At 40.4% G+C, this 27,011-nt stretch overlaps 1 protein-coding gene across 11 annotated transcripts in view; it reads right to left on the bottom strand.

Moving 5' to 3' along the window:
• The window catches only part of LOC132381224 (ankyrin repeat and SAM domain-containing protein 1A-like), a 496,261-nt gene that overhangs the window by 56,351 nt on the left and 412,899 nt on the right, over nt 1-27,011 (bottom strand). For all 11 annotated transcript variants that reach the window (XM_059950560.1, XM_059950567.1, XM_059950559.1 and 8 more), the window contains 3 exons: nt 14,852-14,977; nt 13,174-13,245; nt 13,000-13,086 (listed from right to left, as the gene is read on the bottom strand). In XM_059950560.1, the coding sequence (XP_059806543.1) occupies nt 13,000-13,086; nt 13,174-13,245; nt 14,852-14,977 (285 nt within the window). The remainder of the gene's footprint in view (nt 1-12,999; nt 13,087-13,173; nt 13,246-14,851; nt 14,978-27,011) is intronic.

Raw genomic sequence — 27,011 nt, 5'->3', positions numbered from 1 at the left:
TAGTAGGCTTAAATTAAGCAAGTCACCAGTACAAAGAATTTAAAAATGAGTTAATTCCTGTCTTACTCCCCACACTGAACTAGGCTCTAAAAAAAGGCACAAATACCACCCAGCTGGAAGGAAACGATAATCTCAGCTATACCGAAAGAAGGCAACGATAAAATGGAATGTGGATCATTTAGACCAATACCCGTTCTTAATGTAGATTATAGATTATTTACCTCCATCATGGCCAAACGATTAGAGAAGTTTCTATCCATATTGATACATAACAATCAGACAGGTTTTATACAACAACGTCAAACACAAGACAATATACAAAGGACACTTCACATTATGGATCATATACAAAAAAATAAAATCGAAGCAATAGTGATCAGCATAGACTCTGAAAAGGCATTTGATTCAGTTAATTGGAATTTTCTTTACAGAGTTTTACATAGATTTGGTTTCCATGACACAACTATTAAAACTATACAGGCACTGTATGACAACCCTACTGCTAGGATTAAAATCAATGGATATTTATCAAATAGTCTTACCCTAGAAAGGGGCACGAGACAGGGTTGTGCATGGTCACCACTACTCTTCACATTATATCTGGAACCATTAGCTCAATACATCAGACAAAATGAAGATATCAGGGGAATTACTATTAAAGGGACAGAGCATAAATTGGCTTGTTACGTGGATGACATTTTGATCTATCTAGGGCAACCAACATACTCTTTACCTAAATTGATGCAATCCTTTGAACAATATGGTCAATTATCAAGATACAAGATCAACATACATAAAACCCAATTACCTTCATATAACTATAGCCCACCAGGAGAAATTGAAAGTAGATATTCCCTGGGCATGGCAAACAGAGTCTTTCAAATATTTGGGTATCATTATGCCAAAAGATCTGGCAAAATTATCAGAACACATTTATCAGCCTATATATAAAAAAATTAAGGAACCTAATTCCTTTTTTTAGTTTCAGTTCAAGGATTGAATCTATTAAAATGAATATACTGTCCAGACTATTATATCTCTTTGAAACCCTACGAACAGAGATTAATCAAAATCAATTCAATAAATGGAACAAATTGTTCTCAAGATATATTTGGCAAGGTAAAAGGCCTAGAGTTCGTCTCAAAACTTTGCAATTAGCCAAGGAAAAGGGGGATGGGGCATATCTTCTCTTAGAGATTATTATTTTGCAGCACAGTTGAGAGCTGTGATATGTTGGTGCAACCCATCATATGATGCTCAATGGAAAAACACTGAGGAGCGGGTACTTCCCATCCCCATACAAGCAATTTTGGCTGATAACAACCTACGAATACAACCTATAAATACTACTGATAACCCATGGGTGAAATTGACTCTTAAAATATGGAAAACTATTATAAAAGAATATAAACTAGAGGGAGATATTGCAATTCTTAAATGCTGTGTATATGACTTGGATTTTACGCCAAATAAACTGAATGCTAGTTTTAAGGACTGGACAGCTAAAGGAATAACAGTTCTTTGCAACATAATGAAAGAAGGAACACTGTTCAGTTTTGAAATGCTTAAAGATAAACACTTATTAGAAAAACAAGACCTTTTTCGGTATTTACAGATGCGACAATATGTTAATAGGACGGTTAAAAATGTAACCAAGGCAAGTACATATTTGATAGAGGAATAATCCAAATAGAACATACAGGGTAAATGGTAGGGCATTGAGGAAGGCAGAGGAACAGAGAGATCTAGGAATAACAGTGCATAGTTCCCTGAAGGTGTAGTCTCATGTAGATAGGGTGGTGAAGAAGGCTTTTGGAACGCTGGCCTTTATAAATCAAAGCATTGAGTACAGAAGTTGGGATGTAATGTTAAAATTGTACAAGGCATTGGTAAGGCCAAATTTGGAATATTGTGTGCAGTTCTGGTCACCGAATTATAGGAAAGATATCAATAAATTAGAGAGAGTGCAGAGATGATTTACTAGGATGTTACCTGGGTTTCAGCACTTAAGTTACAGAGAAAGGTTGAACAAGTTAGGTCTCTATTCATTGGAGCGTAGAAGGTTGAGGGGGGATTTGATCGAGGTATTTAAAATTTTGAGAGGGATAGATAGAGTTGACGTGAATAGGCTGTTTCCATTGAGAGTAAGGGAGATTCAAACGAGAGGACATGATTTGAGAGTTAGGGGGCAGAAGTTTAAGGGAAACGTGAGGGGGTATTTCTTTACTCAGAGAGTGATAGCTGTGTGGAATGAGCTTCCTGTAGAAGTAGTAGTGGCCAGTTCAGTTGTGTCATTTAAGCTAAAATTGGATAGGTATATGGACAGGAAAGGAGTGGAGGCTTATGGGCTGAGTGCGGGTAGGTGGGACTAGGTGAGATTAAGAGTTCGGCACGGACTAGCAGGGCCGAGATGGCCTGTTTCCGTGCTGTGATTGTTATATGGTTATAGAGCTATTTAGAAAAGCATATAATTCAGATAACGGTAGCAGAATCATTCCAAGTGTGTGTAAGGGTTTGTCAAATCCTAAAACACATTCGACTTCATACATTAAAACAAAATGGAAGAAGGAAGGAGGGATAATTATATCTGAGGAAAAATGGACAATAATATGGAGGTATCAATGGAAGTGTACCAGTTCACAGAAATGGAGGGAGTTTGGATGGAAAAACTTGATGAGATATTTTATTACACCCTCTCAGAAATCCAATTATGATAGTAACCTCCCCGTTTGCTGGAGAAATTGTGGAAATCGAAATGCAAACCATTATCATATTTCTGGGAATGCCCCGATATCAAAGACTATTGGAGTGGGATACACAGTGCCCTACAAGACATCTTTAAATGTGAAATACTCTTAGAAAGTAAGACCATATATTTGGGGTATATACCTCAAGGTTGAGAAGAGATAAATATTTAATGAACAGTTAATGAATATACTGCTGGTTGCTGGTAAAAAGACTTACTAGGAAATGGTTATCATAGGAGAGCCCAACCTTAAATACGTGGATGGAAATTACAATGGACATTTACAAAATGGAGAAGATAACAGCATCTGTTAACCATAAGTTGGAACAATTTGATTCAGACTGGGAAAAATGGTTTAACTACATAACACCTCATGGGCCTGATTTTATCCTAATGGATCAATGAATATGTTGTAAAAAAAAATCACTCCCTACTTGTACATAGTTTTGTCCTTTCACTTGTTCTTTCTTTCCTCTCTTTTTTATAAGTGTATACAATAGACAATAGGTGCAGAAGTAGACCATTCGGCCCTTCGAGCCTGCACCGCCATTCTGAGATCATGGCTGATCATCTACTATCAATACCTGGTTCCTGCCTTGTCCCCATATCCCTTGATTCCCCTATCCATAAGATACCTATCTAGCTCCTTCTTGAAAGGATCCAGAGAACTGGCCTCCACTGCCTTCTGAGGCAGTGCATTCCACACCTCCACAACTCTCTGGGAGAAGAAGTTTTTCCTTAACTCTGTCCTAAATGACCTACCCCTTATTCTTAAACCATGCCCTCTGGTACTGGACTCTCCCAGCAGCTGGAACATATTTCCTGCCTCTATCTTGTCCAATCCCTTAATAATCTTATATGTTACAATCAGATCCCCTCTCAATCTCCTTAATTCTAGCGTGTGCAAGCCCAGTCTCTCTAACCTCTCTGCGTAAAACAGTCCGGACATCCCAGGAATTAACCTCGTGAATCTACGCTGCACTTCCTCTACAGCCAGGATGTCCTTCCTTAACCCCGGAGACCAAAACTGTACACAATACTCCAGGTGTGGTCTCACCAGGGCCCTGTACAAATGCAAGAGGATTTCCTTGTTCTTGTACTCAATTCCCTTTGTAATAAAGGCCAACATTCCATTAGCCTTCTTCACTGCCTGCTGCACTTGCTCATTCAACTTCAGTGACTGATGAACAAGGACTCCTAGATCTCTTTGTATTTCTCCCTTACCTAACTCTACACCGTTCAGATAATAATCTGCCTTCCTGTTCTTACTCTCAAAGTGGATAACCTCACACTTATTCACATTAAACGTCATCTGCCAAGTATCTGCCCATTCATCCAGCCTATCCAAGTCACCCTGAATTCTCCTAACATCCTCATCACATGTCACACTGCCACCCAGCTTAGTATCATCAGCAAACTTGCTGATGTTATTCTCAATGCCTTCATCTAAATTGTTAATGTAAATCGTAAACAGCTGTGGTCCCAATACCAAGCCCTGTGGCACCCCACTAGTCACCACCTGCCATTCCGATAAACACCCATTCACAGCTACCCTTTGCTTTCTATCTGCCAACCAGTTTTCTATCCATGTCAATATCTTCCCCCCAATGCCATGAGCTCTGATTTTATCCACCAATCTCCTATGTGGGACTTTATCAAATGCCTTCTGAAAATTGAGGCTCATCCACTGGATGAGCTCCTTATCTAACTTCCTGGTTACATCCTCGAAAAACTCCAATAGATTAGTCAAGCATGATTTGCTCTTGGTAAATCCATGCTGGCTCAGGCCAATCCTATCACTGCTATCTAGATATGCCACTATTTCATCTTTAATAATGTACTCTAGCATCTTCCCCACTACTGATGTTAGGCTGACAGGACGATAGTTCTCTGTTTTCTCCCTCCCTCCTTTCTTAAGAAGTGGGATAACATTAGCCATTCTCCAATCCTCAGGAAATGATGCTGTATCTAAGGAATGTTGGAAAATGATTACCAATGCATCCACAACTTCCAGAGCCACCTCCTTTAGAACCCTCGGATGCAGACCATCTGGACTTGGGGATTTGTCAGCCTTCAGTCTCATCAGTCTACTCATCACCGTTTCCTTCCTAATGTCAATCTGTTTCTTTTCCTCTGTTACCCTATGTCCTTGGCCCATCCATACATCTGGGAGATTGCTTGTGTCTTCCCTAGTGAAGACAGATCTAAAGTACTTATTAAATTCTTCTGCCATTTCTCTGTTTCCCATAACAATTTCAATCAATTCAATCTTCAAGGGCCCAACATTGTTCTTAACTATCTTCTTTCTCTTCACATACCTAAAAAAGCTTTTGCTATCCTCCTTTATATTCCTGGCTAGCTTGCGTTCGTACTTCATTTTTTCTCCCCTTATTGCCTTTTTAGTTAAGTTCTGTTGTTCCTTAAAAATTTCGCAATCATCTGTCCTCCCACTCACCTTAGCTCTGTCATACTTACTTTTTTTTTAATGCTATGCAATCTCTGACTTCCTTTGTCAACCACTGTGACCCCTTTCCCCCCTTTGAATCCTTCCTTCTCCGGGGGATGAACTGATTTTGCACCTTGTGCATTATTCCCAAGAATACCTGCCATTGCTGTTCCACTGTCTTTTCTGCTAGGATATCCATTCAGTTAACTTTGGCCAGCTCCTCCCTCATGGCTCCATAGTCTCCTTTGTTTCACTGCAACAGTGACACCTCCGATCTGCCCTTAACCTTCTCAAATTGCAGATAAAAACTTATCATATTATGGTCACTACCTAATGGCTCCTTTACTTCAAGATCGCTTATCAAATCCTGCTCATTACACAACACTAAATCCAAAATAGCCTTGCCCCTGGTCGGCTCTTGTACAAACTGTTCCAAGAATGCATCCCGTAGGCACTCTACAAACTCCCTGTCCTGGGGTCCAGGACCAACTACTATCCCCCATAACTACTGCGACACTACCTTTGCCACATGACAATGTTAACTCGCTATTCAACTTGCACCCAATATCCATGCTACTGTTTGGGGCCTGTAGACAACACACATTAGGGTCTTTTTGCTCTTAACTGTTCCTCAGTTCTATCCACACAGACTCTACTTCTCCTGATCCTATGTGTCCCCTTGCAAAGGACTGAATCTCATTCCTCACCAACAGGGCCACCCCACCCCCTCTGCCCACATTTCTGTCCCTACGATAGCACGTATACCCTTGTACATTCATTTCCCAGGTCTGATCTCCCTGCAGCCATGTCTCCATTATCCCAACAACATCATAGTTACCCATTCGCACCTGAGTTTCAAGCTCATCTGCCTTATTTCTGACACCGTGCATTCAGATATAGAATTTTTAGCCTATTTCTCTCTGTTTAAATGGCTGCCTATTGTGCTTAACCCAGCTCCCCAAACTCCCATCGGGCTATACGCCCCTTGAATTTTGTTGTCCTTCCTAAATTTATTTATTCTTTCTGCACATTTAACTCCATGTTCCGTCAGACCATCCCTCTGTATGTGTCCTCCTTATCACTTGTTCTGCCTCACCTTTCTCTACTACACACTTAATATTCCAGAACTGTGTAGTCCCCACCTGTCCTTTATTCTTCATCTCGCTATCCTCTCTCACATTCTGGATCCCTGCCGCCTGCAAATTTAGTTTAAACCCCCCCCACCCCACCCCGAGCAGCACTAGCAAACTTTCCTGCAAGAATGTTAGTACTGCTCCAGTTCAGGTGTAAACCGTCCCGTCGGAACAGATCCCACCTTCCCTGGAACAAAGCCCAATTATCTAAAAAATGGAAGCCCTCCCTCCTGCACCATGCTCTCAGCCACGTATTAATCTGTATAATCCTTCTGTTCCTTGCCTCACTCACACGTGGCACAGGTAGCAATCCTCAGATTATTACCCTGGAGGTCCTGCCCTTCAGCTTCGCACCTAACCTCCCTGAACTCACTACACAGGACCCTTTCACTCATCCTACCCACGTCGTTGGTCCCTACACGGACCACACCATCTGGGTTGTTGCCGCCCCTCTCGAGAATAACCTGCACCCAATCTGAGATGTCCCGGACCCTGGCACCAGGGAGGCAACATACCATCCGAGACTCCCGATCTTCCCCACAAAATCTCCTATCTGCCCCCAGATAAATATTATGTGGAAACTTGTGGCATATATGACCATATGATATATATGTACAATACCTGAAATACATCTTATGGAAATGTTTGATGATGAACTTCAATAAATTTATTTACAAAAAAAAAGAAAGGGTGCAGAGAAGATTTACAAGGACGTTACCTGGATTGGGGAGCATGCCTTATGAGAATAGGTTGAATGAACTTGGCCTTGAAGCGACGGAGGATGAGAGGTGACCTGATAGAGGTGTATAAGATGATGAGAGGCATTGATCGTGTAAATAGTCAGAGGGTTTTTCCCAGGGCTGAAATGGGTGTCACAAGAGGACACAGGTTTAAGGTGCTGGGAAGTAGGTACAGAGGAGATGTCAGGGGTAAGCTTTTTACTCAGAGAGTGGCGAGTGCGAGGAATGGGTTGCCGGCAACGGTGGTGGAGGTGGATACGATAGGGTCTTTTAAGAGACTTTTAGATAGGTACACGGAGCTTAGTAAAAATAGAGGGCTATAGGTAAGCCTAGTAATTTCTAAGGTAGGGACATGTCCAGCACAACTTTGTGGGCCGAAGGGCCTGTATTGTGCTGTAGGTTTTCTATATTTCTGTTTCCAAATGCACTTAAATCATTGGTAAGTTGGTTTATTGTTGCCATATGTACCAAGCTCTTTTGCAAGCTATCCAAAAAATCATTTCATCACATCAGTGCATTGAGGCAGTACAAGGGAAAAATCAGTGACTGAATACAGAATAAACTACTTCAGGGGAAGATACAATACAGGCAGACAATATGGTGTAAAATCATAGTGAGGTAGATTGTGAGGTCAAGAGTCTATCTTATTGTACCAGGAGACCGTTCAAAAGTCTTATAACAATGGATTAGTGACTGTCCTTGAGGGTATTGGTATTGTGTGTGTATGTGCCATGCAAGGTGGCAGCTCGTTGCAGTAGCTCCGTGTGTTTGTCTGGGATAGTCGTTAAGTAGAGCGTTTCTTTCGTTTTTTTGGTACTGGCTAGTAATACTGCAAAATAACAATGAACATTAATCTGTTTAAGAACATTTTCATCGTCCTTCTAGCTCTCAGAAGACTTTATCCACTGAATGCTTTGACTACAGTAGTGGAGGGAAAATTGTGTATATGAGGGAGTAGCTACTAGCAGCTGGGAAGCAGCCTTTGTTTGCCCAGCAGAAGCTCAATATTCTGTACAAGCTGAGATGGAGATCCTGAGGCTGCAGATTGGGTAAAAAGTGTTGCATCGAGAAGGAGATATAAACTATATCTTCTGCCTATCATTATGGGGAACGTAAGATTGCTGGCAAATAAATAGTGGAACTAGTAGTACTCACGAGGACACAGAATAAATATTGGGAATGCACTGTTATGTGTTTCACCGAGACACGGTTACATGAGCAAATCCCGGATTCCAGCACTACAGAATGGGTTTTCAATGATACTAGCAGACAGATTTAATCTACAGTGCAGTAAGAAAAAGGGAGATGGGTTTGCTGTGGTTGTGAACAACAGATGGTGTAATCCCGGTCACATTCCTGTGAAAGCACGGATCTGCTGTCAGGACTTCAAACTACCTGCTGTGAGTCTGCATCTGTATTATCCACTGCGCAAGTTCAGCCACACCATATTGTTCATTGTTTACATTCCGCCTTTCCGACACAGTCCCAACGCTGTGTGTGGCATCATACACACTATCGTGAGACTTCAGACTCAACATCCCAATCCATTCACTGCAGTATTGGGTGACTTCAACCCAATACTTCCCATGTTCCTCTCTTGACAACCCGACCCACCTTCGATCAGTTTGTCAAGTGTCATATAAAAGAAAATAAAACACCGGATCTCTTATATGCAAATATTAAAGATGCAGACAGCTCCACAGCTCTCCCCCCACTTGGAAGATCAGACCACAACCTAGTTCACTCATGCCCTTGTATAAGCCCAAAGTACAGCAACAGCTAGCTAATACCAAGATAGTAAAGAAATGGTCTCCAGAGGCCATCGAGGTTTTGAAGGGCTGCTTTGAAGTTACTGACTGGAATGTGCTTTGTGAACCATATGGGGAGGACATTAATGGTCTTACTTGAATCCATGGCTACATCAGCTTCTGCGTGTACACTGTAATATCATCAAGGACTGTTCGCTGCTTTCCTAACAAACCATGGGTCACCAGTGATCTGAAGGCTCTTCTCAACCACAAAAAGGGAGCCTTTGGATCAGGGGACAGGGAGGAATTGAAATGTGCAAAGGGAGCTAAAGGAGATGATCAAGGTGGCTAAAGAGGAATACAAGAGAGAGCTGGAGAACAAGCTCAGGCAGAGCAGCACACAGGAGGTGTGGAGAAGCATGTGGAACATCACTGACCTTAATGCGCTAGCTGTAGAGCCTCTGAATGCAGCCGTGAATGAGCTAATGAGTTTAACCAATTTTTCAGTAGGTTTGACAATTGCCCCACTGGAGACTGTGGTGGAACAAAGGACCCTACAGAAAATCCTGGCAATTTGGGACAATGTTTCTCACCTTCTGCATGCCATCTTGGTTGAACAGAGGAGCACTTTTAGTAATAGACTAAGACAACTCCACTGCTATCTGAGATCATTCTTACCCTCGGTGTCAACCTATAGCCATGGAAGTGATGACCGCTCCTGTTAGACTGTTTAAGGTAACTTTTTTTTTCTTTCTTATTTCCCTTCTAACATTTGTATATTTATATATCTCTGCACTTGTAATGCTTCTGTGACACAGTAATCTTCTTCGGGATCAATGAAATATCTATCTATCAATAAAGTATCCATCTATCTGGTGGTTAAGCTTTTACTGCTAATGTTGTAAGGTAAAACATAGAAACATAGAAAACCTACAGCAAAATACTGGCCCTTTGGCCCACAAAGTTGTGCCAAACTTGTCCCTACATTAGAAATTACTAGGTTTACCTATAGCCCTCTAATTTTCTAAGCTCCATGTACCTTTCCAAAAGTCTCTTAAAAGACCCTATCATATCCACTTCCACCCCCATTGCTGGCAGCCCATTCTATGCACTCACCACTCTATGAGTAAAAAACTTACCCCTGACATCTCCTCTGTAACCACTCTCCAGCACCCTGTGTCCTCTTGTGACACCCATTTCAGCCCTGGGAAAAACCCTCCGACTATTCACATGATCAATGCCTCTCATCATCTTATACACTTCTATCAGGTCACCTCTCATCCTCTACCGCTCCAAAAAAGGCCGAGTACACTCAACCTATTCTCATAAGGCATGCTCCCCAATCCAAGCAACGTACTTGTAAATCTCTGCACCCTTTCTATGGCTTCCACGTCCTTCCTGTTAGTGAGGCGACCAGAATTGAGCACAGTACTCCAAGTGGGGTCTGACCAGGGTCCTATATAGCTGCAACATTACCTCTCGGTTCCTAAATTCAATTCCACGATTGATGAAGGCCAATACACCGTACGCCTTCTTAACCACAGAATCAACCTGCGCATCTGAGCGTCCTATGCACTTGGACCCCAAGATCCCTCTGATCCTCCACACTGCCAAGAGTCTTACCATTAATACTATATTCTGCCATCATATTTGACCTACAAAAATGAACCACTTCACACTTATCTAGGTTGAACTCCATCTGCCACTACTCAGCCCAGTTTTGCAATCAATGTCCCGCTATAATCTGACAGCCCTCCACACTAACCACAACACTGCCAACTTTTGTATCATCAGCAAACTTACTAACCCATCCCTCCATTTCCTCATCCAGGTTATTCATAAAAATCATGAAGGGTAAGGGTCCCAGAACAGATCCCTGAGGCACTCCACTGGTGACTGACCTCCATGCAGAATATGACCCGCCTACAACCACTCTTTGCCTTCTGTGGGCAAGCCAGTTCTGGATCCACAAAGCAATGTCCCCTTGGATACCATGCCTCCTTACTTTCTCAATAAGTCTAGCAAAGGGTACCTTATCATAAGCCTTTAATAAGGTATTTAATTTAATACTTTTCTGTAGAAGCAGAGTGTTTTCCTGATAGATCTTAGGTTACCATTAAAGATAAGAGGTTGCAATGTTCAGCTTACAAATGCCGGGCCAGTCAATCAGGATGGTGGAAATGGGAGAAGGTCCTATAGAAAGCTGGGGGGAGAGGTTTTGTGATGGACTCTGAAGGGGTTGAGGTCCTTTTTTGGTGGAAGATGAAGAGAGAAGAAGATTGAACCAGCGGTAGAATTCAATCCAACGGGAAAGTGCGATTTGATGAAGTCTAAGATGGAAAGTTCTATTGGTGACTGGCGAACAGGAGTTGGTGCTGCATGTACAAGGACGTTCATGGTGCCAAATTTGGAAGATCTGAGCTCTAACTTTATTCAAATATGACTGTTTTAATTATAATGAAACCTTTCCCTTTTTGCTTTCTTCTTTAACAACTGTTTGATTAAGTTGATATTTTTAATTACACTTTCCTTATTAATTGCATGCAGTGTATGATCTGATATTTCTTGCTGACAGGAAATTTCAAGCGGGCAGCATTTGCTCAGATTGGGGTGTGGGTGGTCAAAACATCCCAGCTCTCCTGGTCTGGTGGGATCCAAGGCATATCGACCCTAGACCTAAGGAGTCTCACCGCTGAGTACATTGAGTTGTTAGTGAGGGGCTAATCATCCATGTTTCCAGAGACACCCAGTAAAAAGGGGTTTCAGTATGTTTTTCCAGGATTTTGTATCATCTGTCCAATGTTAGGAGGAGGAGAGAATGCCTGATTAAGCTGGCTGCTTTACCAAGGCAGTGGAGGGGAGGCACATTCCTATGCACTTCACTGCACCCACAATTCTCTGCAGTTTTTCATTGGATGTTTCTGAATGTTCAGAACATGGCCAGCTTTTTGCAAGTCTTGGCAAGAGGTTACAATTTACATGGTAGAGCAGCTTTTTAAGTCTTTTTCAGCATGTCTAATGGTTGCTTCTTCTGGCTGAATTGTAAGATGTTAATTATGTCCATAGGCCTTGCATTTCATGAAGCCCTGCCAATGAGAAGCAGAATGCATCTTGCAGTAATGTTTTTACCCTGCTCTCTGCACTTGAAGCACAGGCTTGCAGTTAAGTGAGCAGTAGGTGCAGTGGGTCTGATACCAGGAAGTTCTAGTCTATTTTGAAACGACTATTTCTGCAGTAAAGTGTAGTCTGTGTCTTAGGCAAATCAGGATATTTCAGGAAAGTACTGAGAGGACTGTAAAGCTGCTTTGAAAGAATGTTTCTGATGGTGCCATGTGGAAATATTTGTAGGACCTCCGTAAAGTCTTAGATTACTGGTTTACTGAGTGAGTGTTTTGATGTTAATATATAGGAAGATTAGCTTATGGTTTTTAATCAAGTTTATCAGAACTTTCAGCATTGTGCAAAGCAAAGAATTCAAAATCCCACTACTGAAAGTGTGATGTTGAAAATGTTGTATCACATCCGTAGCCAACAGCAATATCACAACTGAGCAACTTGTTAAAAATGCCAGTCACTTCTGGCTGTATTTGGGTAAACCTCTCCAGTAAGCAGGAACATAAAATAACTTAAAACATAGCTCCACATTGTCCAATCATCCATAAACAACGCCCTGAGATGTCAGTTCCCCAAAGGAAAAGTATAATTTACCTTGTTGAGAGTAAAGAGGTGGACATGAGTCAAGCTAACAGTTACTGTTCTAGTCACAGATCCGCTACTATATTTGCACTATTTTGCTATCAGGGTAATGTAAAAAAAATGTCTATCATAATGATGTTTTCCATTTCACACACATCATAAAACCAAATCACTATTTGCAACGTAAGGTTCAGTGCTGAAGGTTTTGTTCTGCAATAAGACAATATTTCTGAAAAAAACAAGTTTACTATATTTGTTTTGTATACATCAGATTTAAGTGTATTATAATTCAGATAATCTTTCAGTATATACTGGGATATTCTAAACTTGCAGTGGTAAAATAAATGGATACAATACAAAAGCTAAGTCAACTTACTTTTTCTGCACATGAATCTAAAAATCTTTAAAATTGACTGAAAAGTAGAATATATAAAGTAATGTTTAATAATTTAAGTTTAATAATCTAATAGTTTAATAATTCCAGAAATACCTTGTTAAATGCGTCAATGAATTTTACGCCTTTGTAAGTGATGGAGAGGAAAATAGTTGGTATTTTTTTCATTTGTTCAGTAGATTTCTAGACAAAAGCATAGGAGATGCATTAAAGATGTAAACATGGCTTAATCCTAAATACTGGATCAATCTGTGAACTATTTATACAAACCCTCATCTTTGCACATGCATCCTGGGTTGATTCAGTCCCTTTTAGGTCTTTAATCAGCATGGAACCCAAATACTGCAAAAAATAAAGAGAGTAATCGCAATAGTTTCAACAAGTTGTATTGAATTAACCTGCAAAATGTTAAAAAAGGATCTAGTGCTTTCCTAGTTTATATGATAAATAAACTCTTCTTGGGCTTCTAGCCAGGTATAGGTATCAATTATAACTGTCCCACCAGACATGCCAAGGCATCACCCATGAAGAAGATGGCAGAATTTGCTATTGAAACAGTTATAATCGATACCTGTACCTGGCTGAAATTTCAAAATAGAGTGTGTCTTGCAAAATGTTCTTTCAATTAAAGGTTTCTCAATTTTTATGTTGTTTAAATAAGTGCTAGAATAGTAAGACACTTCTTTTAAAATGTATAAATGTATAAGAAAACCTCAGATAATTTCTGGAGAAGTAACTTTCTCCCCATTAAGAGTCAACAAAAGATCAAATAAAGATGTACAAACAAGCTGGATCAACTCAGCAGATCGGGCAGCATCCCTTGAAATGAACAGTCAACATTTCGGGCCGAGATCCTTTGTCAGGACTCAGCCCGAAATGTTGACTGCTCATTTCAAGGGATGCTGCCCGATCTGCTGAGTTGATCCAGCTTGTTTGTACGTCTTGATCTGACCACAGCATCTGCAGTATACTTTGTGTTTAAAAGATCAAATAAACTACACATCTTCGTGTATGACCATAAGACCACATGATAAAGAAGAATTAAGCCATTTAGCCTATCAAGTCGGCTCAGCTATTTCATCAAAGCTGATCCATTTCCCTTAGCCTCAATCTACTGCCTTCTCCTCTTATCCCTTCATGCCTTGACTAATCAAGAATCTATCAACCTCTGCCTTAAATGTAACCAACAACTTGACCTCCACAGCCACCTGTGGCAATGAATTCCAGATTCACCACTCTCTGGCTAAAGAAATTCCTCATCTCCATTCTAAATGGACATCCCTCTATTCTGAGGCTGTCTCCTGTGGTCTTAGGCTCCCTCGCCATAGGCAACACCCCCTCTACATCTATTCTATCGAGGCCTTTCAACATTCAATAGGTTTCAATGAGATTCTCCCTTATTCTTTTGAATTTCAGTGAATACAGACCAACATTCATAATGATAAGCCTTTCAATCCCGGAATTATTTTCATGAAACTCCTTTAAACCCTCTCCAATGTCAGTACATCCTTTCTTAGATAAGGGGCCCAAAACTGCTCACAGTACTCCAAGTGAGGCCTCGCCAATGTCTCTTAAAGCTTTACATTACATGAAAACGGAAGCAGAAATACTGCTTTACATTTCATAACACAAAACTGTATAATGTGACTGTTCACAAAGATAAACGTAACATAGGATTAAAATAATACCTTAGCATAAGCAATTACACTGGTAAAAGAGTAGCTTTTGATAAAAAATGTGGTCAATGTGAACATTAACAGTATTTAGTGGTGAATTGTCTCAAATGAGCTCCAATCATTGCTCTCCATAATTTTTAACTCAATATTCAATGCTATCCCAAAAGTAAAAGACTAAATTAGGTACATTATCTATTGTGCAACAATGATATGTTTTATTTGTTAATTAATGTCATAAATTCAAAAAAGTATATCCAGTGCTAAATACTCACATTAGCTTCATAGCCACAGGACTCAAAAATAAGCTTCTCTGGCTGGTGCTGCCAATTCTGAACAGGAGCATATGGCGTGGCTAAACTAGGCGGGCGAAGTGTTATTCGAGACTCCCGCCGATCTTCCTGGAAGAATGACAAAGCAAAGCTGGTTGCTGCCATGCTAATAAAAATGAAACTGTGCAATAGTCACCTATTAGTAAATTGGTTTATTATTGGCACTTGCACTGAGAGACAGTGAAAGATACAGTCTTGCAATTCAGTGATGAATAGGCAGACAAGAGGGAGACTAAAAACCTGGTTAAATGGTGCCACAACAACCTCCTCTCACTCAATATGTCAGCAAAACCAAAGAGATGATTATTGACTGCAGGAGGAGGAAACCAAAGGTCCATGGGCCAGTCCTCATCAGAGGATCAGAGGTGGAGAGAGTCAGCAGCTTTAAATTCCATCTGTACAAGGACCAGCACGTGTCATCAAAAAAGATGCACAGCAGTTCTATTTTCTTAGAAGTTTGTCTAGATTTGGTACATCACCAAAAACTTCGAAAAACTTCAGAGATGAACAGTGGAGTGTTTCCTAACTGGTTGTATCACGGCCTGGTATGAAAGCACCTACGTCCAGAACTGTAAAGGCTACAGAAAATGGTGGACACAGCCTAATCAATCAAAGGCAAAGCCCTCCCCACCACAGAGTATATTTACATGAAGTGTTGCCACAAGAAAGCAACATCCGTCAAAGATCCCTGCCATGCAGATTGTCACCTCTTCTCACTTCTACCATCAGGCAGGAGGTACAGAAGTCTTAAGTCCTGCATCACCAGGTTAAGGATCAGTTAACAAGCCTTTTAACAATCAACAGGCCCCTGAACATACATGGATAACTTGAATCACCACTGCTCCAAACTGATTCTATGACCTGCAGATTCACATTCAAGGACTCTTGACAACTCATGTTCTTGTTTTTCATTTGCAGTTTGTCAACAGCACAATGGCTGTTTGTCAGACTTTGTTGATGTACAGTTTTTGCAAATTCTATTTTACTTCTTTCACTTCAAATTCTATTCTATTTTCTCCTGTAAATGCCTTCAAGAAAATGAACCTCTAAGTAGCATATGGTAACATACATGTTTTTTTGATGATAATTTTGAACTTTCAATTCATTATAACAGTGCACTGAAGGTCCTTAATTATGCTGGCTGTAGTGCTGTATTTCTCAGACAGAATAACAATCTTCCATGAATCCAATCTGTCATGTGTTTCAATTAAACCACCTTTCATTCCTATAAATTCTACTGAATACAGACCTAGCCAAACAATACCTTCTTCAACAGTCCTGTCATTCAGGTAATCCATCTGGTGAATCATTGTTGCCCTCCCAGTACTGTTGTATCCTTTTTTAATAAAGGCACCAGAACTGCGTATAATATTCCAGATGTGTTCTAATGGCAGTGAGGCATCTTGTTTCTTTACTCCATAAGACATCGGAGCAGAATTAGGCTATTTGGCCTATTGAGCCTGCTCCACCTTTTCATCATGGCTGACCTATTTCCCTCTCAACCTTATTCTCTTGTCTTCTCCCCAGAACCTTTCACACTCTGACAAGTCAAGAACTTATTAACCTTAAATAGACCTGGCCTCCACAGCTGCCTCTAAATGGACATAATTCTATTCTGAAGCTGTCCCATCTGGTCCTAGAATCCCCCAACATAGGAAACATCCGCTCCATATCCTAGATCGCTCTAATTAGGCCTTTCAACATTCGAAAGGTTTCAACGAAATCCCTCCCCCCCACCCCAACCCATTCTTCTAAATTCCAGCAAGTAAAGACCCAGAGCCATCAATCATTCCTCAAACGATAAGCCTTTCGTGCCCGGAATCATTCTTGTTAAACCCCTTTGAATCCTTTCCAGTGTCAGCATGTCCCTTCTTAAATAAAGAGGACCAAAACTGCTCACAATATTTCAATACAGTCGGCCCTCCTTATCTGCGAGGGATTAGTTCTGGGACCCCTCGCGGATACCAAAAAACGTGGATGCTCAAGTCCCTTATTCAACCTGTTTCAATGCAGTGGATCTTAGGACCCAGCGGAACCCAAGACCTTATTTAACCTGTGTCAGTGCGGTGGTCTTTAAGATCCGGTGCAAAAAAATAATCATGATCACGATTGAAAATAAAGTGGAAATAATAAAGTGATTGGAAAGAGATGAAACACCATCGGTCATTGCAAAAGCATTAGGCTGCGTCGGTCAATGACCGGAACAATTTTAAAGAATAAAGTGTGAAAGGCCCTGCCCCGATGAAAACTACAATTATTTCTAAGCAATGCAGTGGTTTAATTATTGGGTTTTGGGTTTTTGATCTTCCACATCAACCCGGCACAATGCAGAGCGCACTCGGGAGTGGTCTGTCACTGGATTGAACTTGGGAACTTCCGTTCCTGAGCCTGATGCTGAAACATAGGTTCTTAAGCGCTTTATATGCATAGAAAGGTAAAATATATACTATATACTAAGACAAACGTAAATAATACCGGATGTACCTCTTCCGACTTACTTAGTAAGAGAACTTCCGATTTTTTTTTTATCCCGATCCACGATAACCCACGCACATCCTCCTGTATACTTTAAATCATCTCTAGATTACTTATAATAGCTAATACAATGTAAATGCTATGTAAAATAGTCGTTAAACGGCATTGTTTAGGGAATAATGACAAGAAAAAAGTTTGTACATGCTCGAACAACAAGTGCTGGAAGAGCACTTACAGGTTTTCGTGGTTGGTTGAATTCGCACATGTGGAAGGAAGGCCGACTGTAATTTCAATGGGTACATTTAATGTCAGAGACATGTATACAATATACAGCCTGAAATACAGCATTACATCCTTGCTTTTATATTCTAGTACTCTCGAAATTAATGCTAACATTGCATTTGCTTTCCTCAACACCAACTTAACCTGCAAATTAACCTTTAGGGAATCCTGCACAAGGTCTCCCCAAATCTCTCTGCACCTTGGATTTTTGAAATTTCTCCCCATTTAGAAAATAGTCTATGCTTTTATTCCTTCTACTAAAGTGCATGATCATACACTTTCTGACAATGTATTCCACCTGCCACTTCTTTGCCCATTCTCCAAATTTTTTCCAAGTCTTTCTGCAGCCTCCATTTTCTCAACAATACCTGCCCCCTCACCTAACTTCGTATCATCTGCAAACTTGGCCACAAAGCCATCAATTCAATCATTAACATACAACATATAAAGAATTGGTCCCAACACTGACCCCTGTGGAACACCAATAGTTACCAGCAGCCAATCACAAAAGGCTCCCTTAATTCCCACTCTTTGCCTCTTGCCAATCAGCCACTGCTCTATCCATGCTGGTATCTTTGCTGTAATACCATGGGCTCTTATCTTGTTAAGCAACCTTATGTGTGGCATCTTGTCAAAGATCTTGTTCAAGTACACAACATCCACTGATTCTCCTCTGTCCAACCTGCTTGCTATTTCAAAGAATTCCAACAGATTTGTCGAACAAGACTTTTCCACAAGGAAACCATGGTCTTTGGTCTATTTTACATTGTGCCTCCAAGCATCTGAGATCTCAACCTGAACAACTGACTCCAAAGTCTTACCAACCACCGAGATCAGGCTAACTAGCTTATAATTTATTTTCTTTTGCCTTCCTCCCTTCTTGAAGAGTGCAGTGATATTTGCGATTTTCCAGTCCTCCAGAACAATATCAGAATCTACTAATTCTTCAAAAGATCATTATTAATGCCTCCACAATCTCTTCAGCTACCTCTTTCAGAACTCTGAGGTGTAGTCCATCTGGTCCAGGTGACTTATCTACCTTCAGACCTTTCAGTTTCCCAATCTATCTGCATATTAAAATCATGGCTATCGTAACACTGCCCTTTTGACATGCCTTTTTTTATCGCCCATTGTAATTTGCAGCTTGTGAGATGTAATTTACACAGAGGCCTGTATGCAGCTCTCATCAGGGTTCTTTTACCCTTGCAGTTTCTTAACTCTACCCACAAGGATTCTACATCTTCTGATTGCATGTCACCTCTTTCTAAGGATTTGATTTCTCTTTTTTTTTTACCAACAGAGCCACACCACCCCCTCTGCCCACCTGCCTGCCCATTCAACAGAATGTGTATCCTTGGAAGTTGAGCTCCCGTCTATAATCTTTCAGCCACAACTCAGTGATGCCCACAACATCATACCTCTCAATCTCTAACTGCGGTTCAAGATCATCTGCCTTATTCTGTATAATGCATGCATTCAAATCTAACACCTTCAGTTCTGCATCTGTCATCCTTTTCAAATTTGACCCCTTTTACACTACAACTCATCCCACTGACTGCAATTTTGCCCTATCATCTGCCTATCCTTCCTGACAGTCTCACTGCTTCTCCTTGTAAAACAGTTCTATCACTCCAATTCCCATCCCCCTTGTACAATCAAAGCAAACATACCGCTTGCTTCTTAAACAGCTTGCTATACCATGCTTTCTTGCAGTGACAAGGGCACAAGGACACTCAGATCCCTTTGCGCATCCAAATGTGTAACCTATCATTTAAATAATAAAGGGATAAGAGACTGCAAATGCAGGAAACCTGAAGCAATGCACAATGATATTGGAAGAATTCAGCAGCTGAGGCAGCATCTGTGGAGTGAAACAAAATGGACAGTCGAGGATTTGGGTCTAGAGTGTATTCTTCTATCAGATTCCATCTTGGTCAGCACTTTATCCCTTCAGTCTATCAGCTTCCAGCTTCTTAAATCATATCCACTCTCGGCTGCCTGTCACCTGTTGCTTTACTATCTACTCTCTGTAGATATACAGTGCGGTATTGGCCCTTCGAGCTGCACTGCACAGCAGCCCCTCCAGTTCAACCCCAGCCTCATCACAATGAGAAATTAATCCATCTTTGGACTATGGGAGGAAACTGAAAGACCTGGAGAAAACTCATGCATTCCACAGGGAGGATGTACCGACTCCTTACACATGACATTGGAACTGAACTCTGAAATCTGACGCCCCGAGCTGTTATAGAGCTGTGCTAACTGTTAGGCTACTGTTCTGCCCATCCACTATCTACCATCCACCCCTCCCACCTGATCCTGATGAAAGATCTGGACACAAAATGACCACAGTCCATTTTCCTCCATACATCTGCTGAGTTCCTCCAGTACTTTTATGTATTGTATTTAAATACAACTTTTTTGTTTCTTCTAATTATCCACGTTATAACTCATGTACTGTATAACCATATAACTATATAACAATCACAGCACGGAAACAGGCCATCTCGGCCCTCCTAGTCCGTGCCGAACTCTTAATCTCACTTAGTCCCACCTACCTGCACTCAGCCCATAATCCTCCACTCCTTTCCTGTCCATATACCTACCTAATTTTACCTTAAATGACACAACTGAACTGGCCTCTACTACTTCTACAGGAAGCTCATTCCACACAGCTATCACTCTCTGAGTAAAGAAATACCCCCTCGTGTTTCCCTTAAACTTCTGCCCCCTAACTCTCAAATCATGTCCTCTCGTTTGAATCTCCCTTACTCTCAATGGAAACAGCCTATTCACGTCAACTCTATCTATCCCTCTCAAAATTTTAAATACCTCGATCAAATCCCCCCTCAACCTTCTACGCTCCAATGAATAGAGACCTAACTTGTTCAACCTTTCTCTGTAACTTAAGTGCTGAAACCCAGGTAACATCCTAGTAAATCGTCTCTGCACTCTCTCTAATTTATTGATATCTTTCCTATAATTTGGTGACCAGAACTGTACACATTATTCCAAATTTGGCCTTACCAATGCCTTGTACAATTTTAACATTACATCCCAACTTCTGTACCCAATGCTTTGATTTATAAAGGCCAGCGTTCCAAAAGCCTTCACCACCCTATCTACATGAGACTCTACCTTCAGGGAACTATGCACTGTTATTCCTAGATCTCTCTGTTCCTCTGCCTTCCTCAATTCCCTACCATTTACCCTGTATGTTCTATTTGGATTATTCCTGCCAAAATGTAGAACCTCACACTTCTCAGCATTAAACTCTATCTGCCAACGTTCAGCCCATTCTTCTAACCGGCATAAATCTCTCTGCAAGCTTTGAAAACCCACCTCATTATCCACAACACCTCCTACCTTAGTATCATCGGCATACTTACTAATCCAATTTACCACCCCATCATCCAGATCATTTATGTATATTACAAACAACATTGGGCCCAAAACAACAACATTGGGCCCAAAACATGAGTTATACTTATTTAACGAAGTTATAACTGCCATGTATTTGTCTACTTATTCAACTTGCCTAAATTACCCCAAAGCCTCTGCATCCTCCTCACTACCTTCCCTGGTTTTGAGTTCATGTCTTGCAAGTATCAAGCAGATTAAGTTTAAACTAGTTGATTCTAAATTCAAGATTACATATCTGAAAATTCTGAAGTTTCTCAAATAGGAATTCAAAATTAATTGTGAACTGACTATAAATACTCTACAAGCACTACACATGGAATGATTTGAAAAATGCACTGACATTATCTGCGTCCTTGAATGGAAAAGGGATCAATCTAAATTCACCAATAGTATGAAGAAATGTCAGAGCAGCTTGTAACATTGTAATCTGCTTTGAACAAAGGCAAATGTATGAATAGAGTGAGCAGAGTAAAAAAAACACAATAACACTGTGATTCGGTTTGCACTTGGCTAAACTGTTTCATTACAAAAATACATCAATATGTTTGTAGTGCAGGGGGACTGCAAATCAATTTTACCTTTGGTCTCCCTTGTATGATTTTTGGTAGGAAAATAAATAAGTGAATGGCAGCCCAGATTTCATGGCAGTGATCACAGCAAAACTACTAAGATTTGCCATCTTTTCTTCTTCAGACTGACATCAGCTTCGGCATTTTAACACATGATTTGATGCAGAAATCCCAAAGAGGTCAAGAAATACTGAAGGTGTCTCTAATGGCTACACATATGGTTCTGAGATTAAATTTATCCTGGAGATTAAAACACAGTGCAAACTTGTCCTCACTGCAAATTACTTATAAAGATTATTGTGTTCAAAGATTTTACATGAGGTACAGTGGGGAGGCGGGAGGAATGCTTTCATACAGATTATCATAACGAAAGAAAATCATCATGAACATATATATAGTTGAATTTGTTTTTAAAATACATTATAGCTCTCCAATAATTAATTGAATTCATCTTCACCAACGATCATTTTAAAATGTTTTAAAAGCTCCCTGGTTGTTTTTTGCTTTAAAATTTTTAATTTCCTAGAATGAACTAAAGGTTTGCCTTCATTTTTGAACTCAGCAATTTCAAATATTCTGACCAGCTCAAACCAAATCTGAAACCACTTCTTAATTTGTTGCGTGTGATGTTGCAGTGCACACAACAACTGTAACTCTCCATGGATCCTAGGTGACTGAAATCTGAATAGCTGCTTGATAGAAGGGGCTATTTGCCAAGAACGGCACTGGAATGAAACTAAAAACAGCTGTTAAGCACAGGCCAACATTAAAGTAGCCTGTCATTTTAAGCAGCTGTCAATGTATATCTGACACAATGATGTTAAGTCTACAATGGGAAAGATAAACTTTATCATCAGGCACAGAACTCTTTAGTAATTTCAAGAATATCTTCCGGTAACTTATACAATGGAAGACTCAGAAGTTTCAAAGGTTGTGACTGTTCGGCTCATCATGTCCAGATAGCAAAAGTAGACCTTAGAAAATAAAACATACACTTCACATAAAACTAAGCAGATTACTTACAGAACAGTAAGACATCACCAATGAATCTCTATTTTACATACATAAAACAAATCCAAGGACAACTCATTTTCCACCAAGAGCCCTTCGGTTTATAAATTACACAGTGGAGTACATGGCAGCTGCAAATTATGATGAGATGAACAACTGAAATGAAAATACCTAATTGTTTTAAGATAATAAAGCTATATTTTTGTGCAAATTGCAGTTTAACAACTGTGCTGAGCACAAAGATGAGAAACCCCATTATAATTAAAACTATTGGGCTGAGAATAATCAGTTGTAATTATACTAAGGACTTAAATAACAATTTTCACTCCTTTTAGGCAGCAGAGACAGCATTAATAAATTCACACACATTGCATTCAGTTACTCCATAATTAACAGGCAAAAACATGTTAAGTAAACATTTGTGTTCCGATTTATCTATAGTCATGACAAATGGCTTTATTCCATGCTATTCACACTTACTAACATTGAGACTTGATTTTTAAAATGTGTAGAATCAATGAACATTAATATATCTATTCACCACTGCTGAGAAGGTAAAATGGTCCACCTTTTAGTCCCAATTTCAGTTCTCTGATACACAGCAAATGAGCGTTTGAATTGCAACTTTTTTGAAAACTTTCGATTTTAAGAATTGAGTAACTATTTTTAAAGAAGCCTAAATAATACTAAAAGTAAATCCAGAAAATTCCTAGAGGCGTCCTCATTATTACAACATAATGAATGATAAGAATGGCAAAGAACCTCCACACCACCACCCCTAAAGACATTACAAAACCCTGCTGAACGTCAATAAAATACTGGGAACTAAAATACAAGATTACGATGGTGAGCCTTGAAAGTACCATCAGATCATACAAAGTGCAGGGGAGCATGGATTGTGTCCTGGGTAAAGCTTTGACATATTAGTCCAGGCATGGGCAAACTGCGGCCCGTTAAGCTTTTTAATCCGGCCCGCAGAACTTGATGAAATTATATTAATAAACCTTGTTAACGTTTTTTCCCCGCAATTCTGGCATTTTCCCAATAGATGACGCACTCTATATACATTGACCTTTGTTGAGGTGCAGCGTATTATTCCACATTTGCGCTTTACTCTTTGTTTGGCTCAACCTATTTGTGTGAACAGGTGTTCAGCGTCATGAACATCAACAAAGCCAGCCACAGATCCAAGTTAACTGACCAACACCTCAGATCCATCCTGAGAATCGCCACAACAGAACTAAATCCAGACTTTGATGCGCTGGCTAAAAAGGGAGACCAACAACACTGTTCCCACTGAAATTAAAAATAAGTTTCTTCATTGTGTTATGTAAAAAATGCATTTGAAAATATTTTTTTTCAATAAGCCTTACATGTTACATGTCATTTCTGTTAAGTGATGGACATGAATAGTGCGCAGGTGCACGTACGTTCTCAAAATAAAAAATGCGCTCCAGATCAAATAACGTGCTCCGCATACTGGCGCGCTGTCATTGTTCTGTCTTTGTGCTGGTCGTTGTTGAGTTTTGGCACAGGGGACAATTGAATAAGAAGGAGCAGGACAAGTAGACCTGTATCTCCTACCATTTTTGAAATAAAGACAGTCACGAGGAGAGTGATGATAATAATATCTTGAAGGATAACAGAATTTTCAGTGCTTTAAAATAATAACTGTTACTATTAAAAAAGCTGTATTTTATTCATTTTATTTTCAGTGTTTTAAAAGTCATTTCAATAAATAGCTAAATACCATGGGACTTCAAAGACAGATATTTTGTTGTAATGCATTTGTTCATTTTCAATTGAAATTAAAGCACATGTTTTCTACATATCCCATGATATTTTGTTTTCTCTTATGAGGTGTATTACCAAAACACTCCATCCATCTGCTCCTGGTCCGGCCCCCCTGTCAAATTTTAGAACCCTTTGTGGCCCACAAGTCAAAAAGTTTGCCCACCCCTGTATTAGTCACTTATAAACATGGAAAATGTTATAAACACTGAAAATGTTTGCAGTGGATATTCTGTTCAACTGTTACCAAGAAAGTTCTTTGCCATAAAAATTATAGCAAAGAACACCACAGTTCAAGTTGCATCTTGGAATAATGAAGCAAATTAGTTGGAAAGAACTTAGCACAAAGAGCAAAGCTTTATCAAATTTACTTTCAAATCATTGATGTCTCTTTTTCTAGAATTACGCAATAAAATTATTATTAAATGTCTTGCCCAAATTGCCCCTGTAAAGATAGTAATGAGGCGCCTTCTTTAAGTTTTGTACTCGTCTGTCTGGGGAAGGCACTCGCACAATGCTGCAGGGTTTTGACAATACCACTAGTCACACAAAAAGCATCCAAACCAGAACAGTGGGTAATGTGCAAGCTGAAGTGGAACTTGCAAGTGATGGCATTCCCATACGCTGTTGTCTGTCTTTTTTCTGGCTGCAAAGGTTGTGGATTCGGAAGATCCTATTATGGGATCTTTGCCACATTGCTGCAGTGCATTTGTGGATATGGTACAGATTCAGGTTGCAATGTAATTTTCTATCAATGCACATTACGCAGCTCTTCCACTGTCACTCATCTAGGATCCCCTGGGCTTATTGATAATTGTATAGAAGGGAAATACAATTCTGATACTGATAGTCCAAAGTGACTCAGAGATGCTTAGTTTTGAGCTGGTTTGGTTGTCTAAAGATTCAATATCATTTAACAGTGGCAACATTATAAAATACTTTGTCATTCTTTGAACTAGCAAGTGAGAGAGCAGCATTGTTGCAGGGCTGGAGGTATTTGAAAATAACAAATTGTATCGGGAGCGAGACATTCTTTGAATTAGGGAGTGAGGGAACAGCACCACTGCAGGGCAGGAGCCATTTATTTGATAAGAAAAAGTCTCATTGTGAAGGACTCATTTGAATGAGTTTTATTTGAGCCAATAAAAAGAAGCAAGGCATAAGTGGAGCAGCCATTCTGGGAATGGGCCAGTGTCAGAGTTGTTAGGCTTTGATGAGAACAGATGGAGGTGAAGGGCGCTGGGCCATTTGTTATCATTTGCTTTGATTATAGAACCTGGGGCCAAAGGTTTCAGAAAGAAAATGCAGGCAATAACATTTAAGATTTTTTATGGTCTATAAATACTTAGTCCTTAGCTCAGTGCTGGAGGATGGTTAAGGCAGTGGAATGCTCCGACTGTGAGATGAGACTTCAGGATACCTAACAGTCTCCCCGATGACTACATTTGCAGTAAATGCACTCAACTTCAACTCCTGACTGACAAGGTCAAGCAGATGGAGCTGGATGTACTCAGGACCATCTGGGAGGCTGAAAACCTCATAGTTGAAACTTTTACTGAGATGGCCACACTCAGGGTTCAGATAGCAGATGGGTGGCCACGAGAAGTAAGGGAAGTAAGCAGTTTGTGCAGGGTTCCCTGAGGCCATTCCCCTCTTTGAATACTGTTGGGGAGATGACCTATCAGGGCACAGCAAAAGTAGCTAGTTCCAGTGGCACTGAAACAATCTTTAAGGCTCAACAGGGAAATGTAAAGTTAGGCAGGAGAGAGGAGATGTTGTGGCCAAGAAAAAGATGCCAGAATGGTGAATTGGTTCCCAGGGGCTGGAGTCAAGGATGTCTCAGAGCAGCTGCAAAATGTTCTCAAGGGGGAAGGTGAGCAGTCATGGTGCACATTGGTACTAATGACATCGGTAGAAAGGGGGAAGAGGTCCTGCACAGTGAGTGTAGGAATTCAAGAAAAAGGCTTAAGAATAGGATCTCCAAGGTAGTCATTTCTGGATTACTCTCGGTGCTACATGACGGTCAGGGCAGCAATAAGATGATAGCACAGATGAACAACTGGCTGAGAACCTGGTGCAGGAGCAAGATTTCAGGTTTTCAGATCATTGGAACTTCTTCTGGCGCAGGGGTGACCAGAACAAGAAGGACGAGGAGGAAAGGAATGTGTGCTTAGTTTCTCAGGGTATCTCTGTTTTAGGCAAGACAGAGAGGGAGGTAATGGGGTGGAAGGAAGGGGAGTGTTAGATAAGAACTAAAGAGAGTTCATTGGGAAGAGCTGTTTTTGGGCAAGTCCACATCTGACATGTGGGAGGTGTTTAAGGACCAACTGGACCAGGTACATTCCAGTTAGGTGGAAGGAAAATGATGGGAAGCTAAGAGAGAATGCCAAAGGAAATGAATTTTGTCAAGAAGGAAAAGGAAATGTAAAGTTAGAAAGCTACAAACAAACAGAGCCCTGGAGAATTATAAAGAAGCTAGAAAAGAGCTCAAGTAGGAAAATAGGAAAGCCAGGAGGGACTAGGAAGAACCTTTGGAAAGTTGGATTAAAGAG

The sequence above is a fragment of the Hypanus sabinus genome, chromosome 25 (assembly GCF_030144855.1).
Source record: "Hypanus sabinus isolate sHypSab1 chromosome 25, sHypSab1.hap1, whole genome shotgun sequence".
Classification (NCBI taxonomy): Eukaryota; Metazoa; Chordata; class Chondrichthyes; order Myliobatiformes; family Dasyatidae; genus Hypanus; species Hypanus sabinus.
Note: the sequence above shows the minus strand (reverse complement) of the source record. Positions and strands in the feature narration are given on the sequence as shown.